This window comes from Epinephelus moara, chromosome 21 (assembly GCF_006386435.1).
Source record: "Epinephelus moara isolate mb chromosome 21, YSFRI_EMoa_1.0, whole genome shotgun sequence".
Lineage (NCBI taxonomy): Eukaryota > Metazoa > Chordata > Actinopteri > Perciformes > Serranidae > Epinephelus > Epinephelus moara.
In genome coordinates, this window is record NC_065526.1 from 13376900 (window position 1) to 13389043 (window position 12144).

At 41.5% G+C, this 12144-nt stretch overlaps 1 protein-coding gene across 3 annotated transcripts in view; it reads left to right on the plus strand.

Moving 5' to 3' along the window:
* The window catches only part of epha4b (eph receptor A4b), a 121675-nt gene extending 113893 nt beyond the window's left edge, over positions 1-7782 (plus strand). The window contains exons 16-19 of one of the 3 annotated variants that reach the window (XM_050074667.1): positions 89-238; positions 1008-1201; positions 2815-2955; positions 3194-7782. In XM_050074667.1, coding sequence (XP_049930624.1) covers positions 89-238; positions 1008-1201; positions 2815-2955; positions 3194-3293 — 585 coding nt within the window. In that variant the 3' untranslated portion in view covers positions 3294-7782. The remainder of the gene's footprint in view (positions 1-88; positions 239-1007; positions 1202-2814; positions 2956-3193) is intronic. The other 2 variants (XM_050074668.1, XM_050074669.1) reach the window with 2 other exon arrangements.
* Positions 7783-12144: the final 4362 nt, after the last annotated feature.

Below are 12144 nucleotides of genomic sequence, written 5' to 3' on the forward strand. Positions count from 1 at the left end.
TAAAGCAACTTTTACATATTTACACCGTTGCAGACAGGGTGTCCAGGGTGACATGTTGTGTGATGATTGTGTTTTGTGCCATCTGCAGGGAGGGAAGATCCCCATCAGATGGACGGCTCCAGAGGCCATAGCCTACAGGAAGTTCACCTCAGCCAGTGATGTGTGGAGTTACGGTATCGTCATGTGGGAGGTGATTTCATACGGCGAGAGACCCTACTGGGAGATGTCCAACCAGGATGTGAGTCACCAACACATACATCATGTCTCAGTTACAGTGACTTCTACAAAAGCCACTTTGACACTGCCGTTGCAAGGCGCCTCGCTGTTCTATATAAAAGTACAACCGCAAAACAGGGGGACAGAGTTGAAGTTGTTCACCTTGAAGCCACCAGCAGAGGTAGCAACAGCATCGAATCAACATCTCTGTAAAAGGGACAGATGGCAGGACGGGATGGTTGTGACATTTTGATGACGTGTGAATATGTGTGATCCACAAGATTAAAATAGGAGCTACTAGCAGTTAGCAGCTAACTCAAAGAAGAAAAACATCCAAAAATGTACGCAAAGAGGAAGATCAATGAGGTCTGAGAACTCTCAACCTTGAGGATGAGATCAACCCCCATATAACAGGGACAGTAAATGATTGTTACTGCAATGTTATCCTATTTGTATTGTTAAGAAAGCACTGCCCAACACGTATGCTGTATGTCACACCAGGGGCCATGGCTGTTGTGTTACCTGTCACGCCTCTTTTGCTTACAGAACATCAGCATGCTATCTAAAATCACACACTGGGGCGACATTATGCTGGCATTGTTTGGCTCTGTATAAAAAGCCAAGGCGGCGTAGTTAAGGGTCTTCATTGTGGCTGCATCACACGATCTCTGTGTAAAATGGGCTTATGTTTTCCTCAATCTCCAGCTCAATTCTTAACTATGAAAGGGAATATGTATTTCTCTCTGTTATACTGATCACAGAACCTGATATTTTACCCTCTCTCCCTGCAGGTGATCAAAGCAATAGACGAGGGCTACCGTCTTCCCGCCCCTATGGACTGTCCTGTGGTGTTGCACCAGCTCATGCTGGACTGCTGGGAGAAGGGACGCAGCGACAGGCCAAAGTTTGGACAGATTGTCACAATCCTGGACAAGCTCATCAGAAACCCAGCCAGCCTCAGAGAGCTGGCCAACAGCTCAGCATGGTTAGTGGGAGACAGTTGTATATTAAAGTTGTGAAACAAACACTTTCACTGACACGCATATAATCTTGAGATACTTTGAATAGATTATGGGACGGTACACGCATACAGTGGAAGACACAATCACAGCCTTAGATCTAGATTGTAAATCTACTTTGTCAGTTTTGAAAATTGTGCAAAGTAGGAAATGTCATTTTTTTTCCAGTAAAATCACATTCTTATCTTTTCCCAGCACAGTAACATTTGTCACTGAAAAGGTATGAATATAGGTTTTTCAGCTGGCATATCCATAGTCTCATTTTCAATTTAGACTCCCTGCCTCCCCAGTTGTATTTCACACATCTGTAGAATATTATTATTTTTACATTTACATTTTACACTTCAGGCATTTAGCTGATGTTCACAACCTGACCAGCATACAGAGTGTGCAACATAATATGTTTCAGTCTCTTTCAAAGACGACAGAAGATGCTCAGAACAGGGAAAATAACAAAATCTCAGCACAGCAGAAAAGTCAACAGAAACACAAAAGCAAGACTGACAAAAGCCTACACACTGAAGACACAAAGAGCAACGTGACCAGAAAGAAGATACTTATACACCGGTGTTGTAGACCATGGCATGGCATTAAAGGGACAGTTCACCACAAAATCAAAACTACATATTTGCCCTCTTGCCTTTAGTGCAATTAGCAACCTAGATTATTTTACTATGAGTTGCTGAGTGTTAGATATGCAAGATTGTCTATGGACCTTGTTGGGAGCAGTTTTATGTAGGAACTATTTTCTTTCAACTGAACTACACCCACCAACCATCACTGTGCAGAAGGAAGCATGGATTTTGAGTAACCAGGTTATGATTACTGGAAAGAGACATTGCTGTTGAGTTTTTCAAATGTATTTTTTGGCGCTTTGAGCATCCCAAGCTCAGCTCCATCTTGTTTAATTATATTGATGAGAAGGCAGACATCTCTGCAGCCGATATTTAACTGTCTGCAACTCACACCAAAACAGCCTAGATTAATAAATAGCACAGCAAGTAAAAAGAAAAATATTTTTGATTTTAGGGTGGACTGTCCGTTTAACTGGAGTATATACAGCATTGTATGTAAGTGCAGATGCAATTAGCTCTACATATGCAAGGTATTTACTAAGTTGGATCATGCAAATAAACAAACACAGAGATCATTTATAACAATTTATAGCAATAGGAAGCAAACAAACGAGTCAAAGGGTGAGAAAAGTAAAGCCACGTGTGCTTATACTGGGGGGGGGGCAGTGAGGGGATGAATCATTAATCATACTTACCCATTAATGGCTAGGTTAAGTTCAGGGTTTATGCTTTCTTTTCACGGTGGATTTGAGTCTGCCATGCTGCAGTTGTTGCAGACTTTTAAATTATTCTGTCCAAATGCAGATAGAGCACTATGAATGAGCATTAACTGGCTCCTCGAGTGACACTGCTGACACTTCTTATTCCTATGAATTGCCCTAAAAAGAGTTAGACTTAATAACAGCTCCAAGGACAAATAATTGGTCAGCTTCAGTCAGAGACTGTTATTTAGCCACTCAACGGGACAACATTTCATTGAGTTGTGAGTGTGCTTTGTATCCCAGCAGGGAGGACCCGTCCACCCCAGAGTTCAGTGTGAGCACAGTGGATGAGTGGTTGGAGGCCATCAAGATGGGCCAGTATAAGGAGAACTTTTCCAGTGCTGGATATGTCAGCTTGGACTCAATCCTCTACATCAGTGTCAGGTACAGATGGCTGGTGAATCATCCCAGTTAAATTAAACTCTCAAAAGGTCACCATTGTCAGTAAAAGACGTAGTATATTCCAGATGAGTGTCATTTAAAATTTAAGAAGGGGATATACACAAGTATCTTGGACTTGAAACCTTCGCAGCTGCGTGACATTTGAGGGATTATGTAGTTTTTTTCTCTCAAAGTGTCATTAATGAATTATATTTGTCTTTTTTTTCTGTCCTCCTTGCAGTGAGTTGGCTAAGATGGGTGTGAGTCTTGCCGGCCACCAGAAGAAGATTTTGTCCAGCGTGCAGAGCCTGCAGACCCAGGGGACACACGTCCAAGTATAACAGTTTCCACAAAAACACACAGTGAGACAGGGCCAAAATGGATGCTCCTGTGAAGAGTTTCCCAACTGAAATGGAGTTGTAATGGATACTCTGTGCTCGGGCCTCCATTGATTTTGAGACACACTGAGACGGAGACAACATGGACGCTTGACTCCTTCACCTTCTCGCAGTTTCACCATTCTTCCCATCCCTCGATGGGCACTACCGGCTTTAGCACTCAGCAGCAACACAGCCACCATTACAGAGCAACAGAGAGACACACGTCCAACAACAAGGCCACATCTAGAGCATCCCAGACCATTTCACATCATATCAGCTCAACAAAAGAAGGAAAAAAAAATATTCTTAACAAAAGAAATGACAAAAAAAAAAGAAATTAGAATATAATTATCATCACTGTCTGTGAGGTGTACAGTTGTTTTTTACTGTCATTTTGTTTCTGTTCGGAGTTTTCACCTTGAAGAGTTTAAAAAGGGTCAGAAGATATGTATATGTGTAGATATATGTTTATATGGGCTGTGTGTCCCACAACCGTAGAGATGGACCTAACGTTTGTATTGGTGGTGAGGTTTATATCGCTCAACCTTAATGGGAGTTATTACCTAGTACATGTATGGCCCATTCCATTGTATACAGAAAGCCAATAAGTGAGCCGAGGTACTGAATGACATGAATGTGTGGGGTGAGGGGAGCAGAAAACTGGACCTTTAGAGATAGAGAGGGATGTAGATTTTGCTAGCTCATGTAGATTGGAAGTATGACTCATTTAAATAGTGTATTTGACCAGGACAAGGGCTTCCCTAGAGACTGCTCTCAGACACACTTCCATAGCAACTAGACCCAGTGCACCTTTGCCAGTCTGCTTGCACTTGTGATGTAACTGAGTGCAAAGAAACTGCTTGAGCTGCAGTTGGCACAGATACATTTTTACTCTTCCATAACTGACTGTCTATTCCAAACAACATTGTCTATTCAGCTGTTACAGCATGATGTTGTTGGGAATATTTCAGCCCAAAAGTTTGCCTTCCCATGTTTCAGGTGTGTTAAGAGAGTACTGTGTTTCGTGTAGAGTGAAGGTGATGCCAAGGTCATCATAGAGTTGACACTGTTAAGAACGTGTACCTTGTTTTTCCAGTGTTGTGCCATGTACAGTAGTAACCTTGAAATGTTCATCTGGGCAACGTAACACCGTTCCTACGTTACTGTGTCCTTTCATCAGCTCCCATGGCTGGATGGTAACACAAGGCCAGTCACAGTAATTACATTGTTTTGTTCAAACAGTCTGCTTGATGAAAAGGAGCACTGGAATGGAGCCCTTTTTTTTCAGCAAGATGAAATATACGCAGTGTTGATTTTCAGCTGTGCCACCACGAGAGGGTAAAAAAAAAAAAAAAAGATGATTTGTGTGTCTTGTACTGTCTCACTTACTTGTTATCAGTCATGCCAACCTGTTTCAACCTGTTTCAAGCATCCCTAGTTTCAAACCAATACTGATAAGGTAAATTTACAAAACAATGTTTACAGCGAAAAGCAAATAAATTGGTTTGTTGGTTTTTCCTTATCAGAGGAAAACTGCTGCTTATCACATTAAATACAAGCTTAGATATGATGGGACCCTCTTTGTGTGCACTGCATTAATGGCACTGAACTTCCTTTAGTGTATTCCCAAACCCAGTTTTAATATATGTGGTACTCTATAGGACCAACAGTGGCATAAAGTACAGTATATATGATTGTATCATAGTGTAAAATATGTACAGTGTTGATTTCCAATGTTAGAATGTTTGTAATGATAACGATGATGATGATGATGATGACTATGATGTACTTTTATTGTGAAAAAGAGATTTCTGAAGTACTCGTTCAGGGGCGGGTCATACAGGAGAAAGGTGAAGGAAGGTGGTCTGAACAAAGGAATGTAGCATGGCGCGAAGCTTCAGCTTTGATGGACAGGTGACAGTGACTGCAGTTTCTACCATAGTGTTAGGATGAGTAGAATGGACTTTCCTTATTGATACACTGGCTTCATTTGCATACCTCCCGTAAACAGTAATTACATGCACTTTTCAAGCCTGCGTCCGCCAACGAAAAAACAACCTGTAAAAATGCTTGTTTGGGTGAGGTAGAGATGGAAGGAGGGAGGTCGAGAAAAGAGACGTCCTTAGATTGAATTTCTATCCACTGACATCACAAACTGAACAGTAGCTAAACCCCTCCCCCAAGCGGAAACTGTCCAGTCATAGCTTAGTTACTGTAACTAGGCACGGCAGACCTGTCATGCTCTGCATTTCTCCGCATGCTTAAGGGAATTGCATGTAAGAATATGGAGGGTGGTGACTTTTTTTCAACCTTTCCAAAATCCAAAATACAAGAGCAGATGTGTATGAAAAGGATTAAACAGTGTGTCTGTCTTCTAATCTAAACTGCAACCGTTAGCATGTCGTCCAACTCACTAACTACCTATAATAGTAATAAAGCAATACTTCCACTGCCAAGGTGCACGTCGCTAATAAACTAGATTACATTTGTTTGAGCCCCATTCACAACTAGCTCATCCACTGTGTTGTAAAGCTGGTCTCGGAGCCATCAGATTCAAGGACACCGTTAGCTCTGCTAGGTTTGGCAAATACATCTGTTCGTCCTCATACTAAAAGCCTTACGTTTAGTGATGTCAACAGTGAACCATGTTATTTGAAAATCTAAAAACGGAAGGCCTCTTTTAAACCTCTTTTTCAAGTTTTTTTTAAATTTTAAAACACATGAGCTGGAAACATTAAAAAAGACAGCCGGAGACTGTTTTCAGCCAACTCATGGAGCCAACGTTTGCTTAACTAGCTTAGCCAGCTAGCTTTAGCTATTACAATATGCCAGTTACAAATGTCCTTTTAGCCAGAAAAAAATGTTCGGTGGCTAGAAATGAGAAGTCTGTTTTTGTCTACCTCTGTCTGAAATCAAGGACCCAGTGCTTTAAAAATGACCACGAATTTTGATGGTAAATCTGCCACTTCAAGGCTGTGTTCAGAAATGCATACAAACCTACTACTAGGGTTGTCATGAGAACCAATACTTCGGTACCAAGTCGATGCCAACACACAAAAAAAAATACGTCTGTACCTGTTTTGTTTTTTGTTTTTTTTTCCTTGGGGGGGGGGGTTCGGCACCGTAAGTACCGGATACAACTTTGCCCTCAGCGGGACGTGTCGATTCCTATTGGAACTGACGGGGGCAGTATACGTGCGTCAGTTGGTGCCGAGGACGAGCGCCGAAGAAGAACACCTGTTCTCCATCGTCTTTGCTAGAAACAATGGCTTAAGTGCTGCTGGAGCCACAACACCTCAGCGAAAAGTCAGGTAGCAGGAGTCGTGTGTGAAGAGGGTCTCATTTAAACTGCAAGCCATGCGTTCGCGTAGCACTTGCGAACGGTCGCTGTTTACTCACATTTTCATTTCGGTGAGCATGTTAACAGGTTAGAGCATTCACACCGCATCCGTTCTATGCGCTGCTCGAGTCGCGCTGCTTTCGCGAGCAAGCTCGAAAATAGAAAGGGCACCGATTCAGTCATGGTATTCAACAAAGAACACGAGTTTGCGTGTGTTATGACCTCTCTCGGCCACCATAGACATCTCCCCCTTGACCAAGTGAGACCTGACAGGCACATGTTTCATGTACTTACCCATTTGTAGTGCTAAATATTAATTCTCAAAGCTTAGGAATAATCACTGGCGTGTGAACCTGTCCATCTTGGGCTTTGGGTCCAAACTCACTTCTTCTTTGGGGTTTATTGGAGATTTGCAAACATGGTGCACTACCACCACCAACTGTTGGGGCGTGGTTTGTATTTTGACGGGACAGCAGCGGTAGCTGCGCGTTGCGTCTGTTCGGTTTTAGTGTGAATACACGTGTGCTGCCGCAACGCTTGTGGATCGCTTGCGGTGTAAATGAGGCCTTAGAGTTAAAGGTTAAAGTTTGAAACAGATTTAATAAAGTAGTGAATTTAGAAATACACAAGTTCTGTTTTTTGATTTTTATCGTGGTATTGAATGAGTATCGAGAATCGTGGAAATTCACTGGTATTGGTATCGACTACTGAAATTCTGGTATCGTGACAAGCCTAGCAGTAACTAAGGGGGCAGGGCTTAGTGAAATGTCAGCTGGGCAGCAGATTGAAAAATTCAACCACTATCAGGCTCTTTAGTTGTGCTTTTTCTGCCCTGCTGTTTCAGAATACAAAACAAAGTACAGTACAATTGGGAGAGTCTGAAACTGTTAGTACATTCTACTCTTGCTAACTCTATGATTTCACTCTAGCGGACTACCCTTGACCGCTGGCCTTTTAGATGCCTTATTTACTGAGCTATTGTTCTTTTCTGTTGCCCTATAGAGGCGATATTAAGAGTAAAGTGTATGTACAGGTAGTATTTATCTGTGTTCTTAAGATGACCTCACATCAACACCCTGGTTTTGTAACATCCCAGAGACCCCCCCCCCCTCCAGCAGCACCTTCACTTGGACTCCTCAGAGCAGAACAAAGGCGTTTTGTTCTTAAAATATTACGAAGAATCTTGAAGCTGATGACCTGTAAAAGCTGTTGTTATTTATTTGAGTCATAAGATATTCAATTAGATTATGGATGTTGTTAGCTTAGAATTTGATATAGGCTATATTTGGTTGCAAAATTATTTCCACGTGCTAAATTTCCTCATGCAATGTCAGGACTAGAAAAAGACAATTTCACTCAAAAAATATGGATGCATTGTGACAATGTCCTCCCTTTTTACAAGTTTGTTCAACATCACCACTTTCTAAATTTTAAGAAAACAGGGGTCATACCCACACTTTGGTTCCAACTCTCAAAACCCCAGGTTTGTGTCACTATTCACCCTATCAAGGTTAGCTATGTGGGATGGTTTGCTTGATCTCAAATACAGTGTTTGTCCTCCATTCCCCACCAGGTCTGTATTGTAAGTGTTCATGAGTGACTCTCATTCAAGACTTTCAGCTCTCTCCTCTCTCTCTTTCTCTCTCTTTCTTTGGCCACCGTACAATGCTTATTTGTCCCCATGCCAGTTTCCATTGCGTTGCTTGTTGTAAAGGGTGTAGGCATTCTAATGTCTTTCATGTTGCTGTAATAAATATGCTAATATTTCTAATTTCTCACCTGAAGCCTGCAGTGTCTTTTTCTTTCACACATTCCTCTGCCTGTTTCCTTCTGTCTCCCTCTCAGACACACACACTCGCACAATTCCACAGTACAATTACAGCGCAGAAGACGACGGTGTAAAATTCGTAATGCCTTTACATGAAAGTGTTATGAAGCCCTCGCTTAATTATTTTTTGCTGTGTAACAAACCCTAAAGGTTTTACATTTTGTTTTTGCGAGCGTCTGGCCAGCCGTGCAGAAAATCAGTGCATGGCCAGGATAGCAGTGGTGAAATTCCCATCATAACATTCTTGAATCGCAAAAAAATGGCCGTCCTGCAACCACATCTTCATTATCAGTGTGTGTGTGTGTGTGTGTGTGTGTGTGTGTGTGTGTTCCTTACTGAGAGATAATTCTGTCTCGTGGGAGGGGGAAGGTCAGCGACTCCTGGCCTTGGTTAACCCCTTAATGCACTGACCCAGTTGCTGTCACTCTATGTTACCGCCATTACACCTCATTTACCCCATCATATTAGGCTCCATATTCCCCTATCGCTCGCTCCCTCCATCTCCCTTTCGCACACACACAAACACAGCTAGATATACAAAAAAATTCAGGGCCTGTTCTCCATTTCCTCAGTATCTATCTCCTCCTACTGCCCTCCTCTTAATCTTTCTGCTGGCCTTGTGCATCCCCATTTTTTCTCCCCCATCCTATCCATCCTGTGCAGACAGACAGAAAGGTTGTGGCTAGTTCCCTGACCTCGACTGTCCCATTATCTCCCCTCTCCTTGCTTTCTAATTTCCACTACCTCCATCCATCTATCCATCCAAAACTTTTCTCCACATGCCACCCTCTCTTTGAGGCCCGTTGCCTCTTTATGCCTCACTGCGATCACCACTGGGTTCCCTTTCACTATTAAAGGCCAATCCATAACTTTGGGCTTTTGTCTCCAGGTGTCTCAATAGGGAAAATGTCATCTCACATATTTACTCTGGATAACATGGTGGCTACTGGGAGCCAAAGGCTTAGGCGATTGATTCATCATGCAGCTGCTATTGGCATCATGCGAAAAGGTCAGGTGTCCCTATGGAGAACACTTTAAAAGGCCATTGGTGACTGATGAGCCTGTCATGTTTGTATCACATACATGCACAAGCACTCTGTCGCTCACTCTCTGTCTCTGCCTTGCTCCCTGTTCCTCCTCTCTGCACTCTCTATGAGTAATACACACACATACACCCACACACACTTTCTCTCTCTCCCATGGGAATGGTAATTGGGCCCCTCTGTCATGCTGTCGGGCGTGGGTTTGAGTGTCCCCTCATGTGCAACAGCAGACATTAAAATAACACAAGAGACCAAACAGCCATAGATCCATCGTGACCTCTGCAGGGTCAGCCATATGTGTACGTGTACGTGTGTGTGTGTGTGTGTGTGTGTATGAATGTTACATCTCTGTGCTCATAATGCTTAATGGGACTAAAAGCAATGCTCACATGTGAGTAAGCGGTGTGAGCATCAAAAAGGGAGACAAAAAGAAAGAAGTAGATAACATCTAAACCAGAGGAAGATTTCATCAGTCAATGGAAAAAATTTGCTCGAGTTCCTGCTTTGTCGCTCTTGATTGCATTGCGTGTGTCCTCCCTAATCAAATATGGCCGAGTTCAGACGGGCTCAGTGTTTGGCGGTCGGTGCACTCGCACACACATAGGCACACATCAGTGCTCTTCTGTCTCATGAGGTTTTAGTTTGCTATCAAAGCGATTTCCTGTCTCAAATTTTCATCAGTAATCAAAGTTCCTGATTGAATTTGAAAAGTGAGCCCAGCTCTATAAATCACATTACATGCCTCACTCCCATCATGCCTGCTCTCATCAGCCACAGGAATGAGACGCCACCCTGGGTGTAAGTCTGCGTCATGGTGTCTGTGTGCGTGTGTGTTCTTGTGCATGCAGTGGAACGGGAAAATGGATGTTGACAGAAGTGTGATTTGATCTGTGCAATTTTTTTTGTTGGGACAGATAATACAAAAAAGAGAGAAGAATGGTGAAACCACAATAAAGATAACACACCTGGGTCTGATTGTGTGTGGACATAATTATTGGCATTTGTTGTAATGCTGAATGGATCCCAGATAGGGTGAGTATATATGCATCAGTGCAGCTCAAATAAGAGATAAAGTCAGGCAAAAGTGAATCTGGTTTAAAAAAAAAAAAAAAAAAGACAACTCTAAAATGCTTTTGTTGTTCGGATGGATAGATTAGTGAACAAGCCCAGGGGCCCAAGGAGTTAGAAAGCCCCAAACAAATCCAACCCAATATTTGTTTTTCATTATTTTTTCCTTCATATTACAGCTTCATAGCATGTAGAGGCTACAGTAACATTTCCTCAATATACAGTATAATTAGTAAAGCAGTTTACATTTAAAGTTTGACAGCAGAATAGCTCTGCTTCAAGTAAAAAGAACATGCACTGGTTTCCCATGCTGTTTTGTATAGTGTGCTGTAGTATGTAGTGTAATATCTGTGCAGAAAAAAAGTTGGTGTGGTTTTTGCTGTGGCAAGAAGGTTTGGACAGGAGTCAGATAATCTCTTGTCATCTCCAGTGTGAACTTAATACTGAAGTACTGGTGCAGTTTTTGAACCAACAGCAGAACCTGAACGTTCACGTTCACCTGCAGTATGTCACTAAAAATAGACACAAAACAAAAGAGAGATGCTTAATGACTACAAAAAGATGCAAAATAACCACAGAGTCACCAAACAACTACAAAGAGATGCAAAATAAAAACAAAGAGATGCAAAACGACTACCAAAAGATGCAAAATAACTACAAAGAGTCACACAGCAACTACAAAGAGATGCTAAATAAGAACAAAGAAGACGCAAAACAACTACAAAAAGATGCAAAATAACTACAGAGTAAAAAAAAAAACACAGATGCAAAAAGAAAGCAAAGAGAAGCTAAACAACTACAAAATGGTGCAAAACAACTACAAAGAGTGACAAAATGAAACCGAAGAGATGCCAAACAACTACAAGATGCAACATAACTACAAAAAGTCATAAAAATACACAAAGAGATGCAAAATGACAACATAATGATGTAAAACAACTACAAAGAGACACAAAATGACACCAAGGAGATGTCAAACGACTACAAAAAGATGCAAAATGAGAACAAAGAGATGCAAAATGACTACATAATGATGCAAAACTACAAAGAGAAACAAAATGACACTAAAGAGATGTCAGACGACTACAAAAAAAGATGCAAAATAACTAGTCACATAACAGCTACAAAAAGATGCTAAATAAGAACGAAGAGATGCCAAATAACTACAAAGTGTCACAAAAAAACACAAAGAGATGCAAAATGAGAACAAAGAGATGTAAAAAAGACTAAGTAATGACGTAAAACTACAAAGAGACACAATATGACGCCAAAGAGATGTCAAACGACTACAAAAAGCGGCAAAATAACTGGAAAGAGTCACAAAACAACTACAAAGAGATGCTAAATAAGAACAAATAGATGCAAAACAACAACAAAAAGATGCAAAATAACTACAGTCACAAAAAACACAGAGATGCAAAAATGAGAACAAAAACAGGCAAAATGACTACAAAATAAAGCAAAACCACAAAGTGAAACAAAATGACACCAAAGAAATGTCAAACGACTACAAAAAGATGCAAAACAACTACA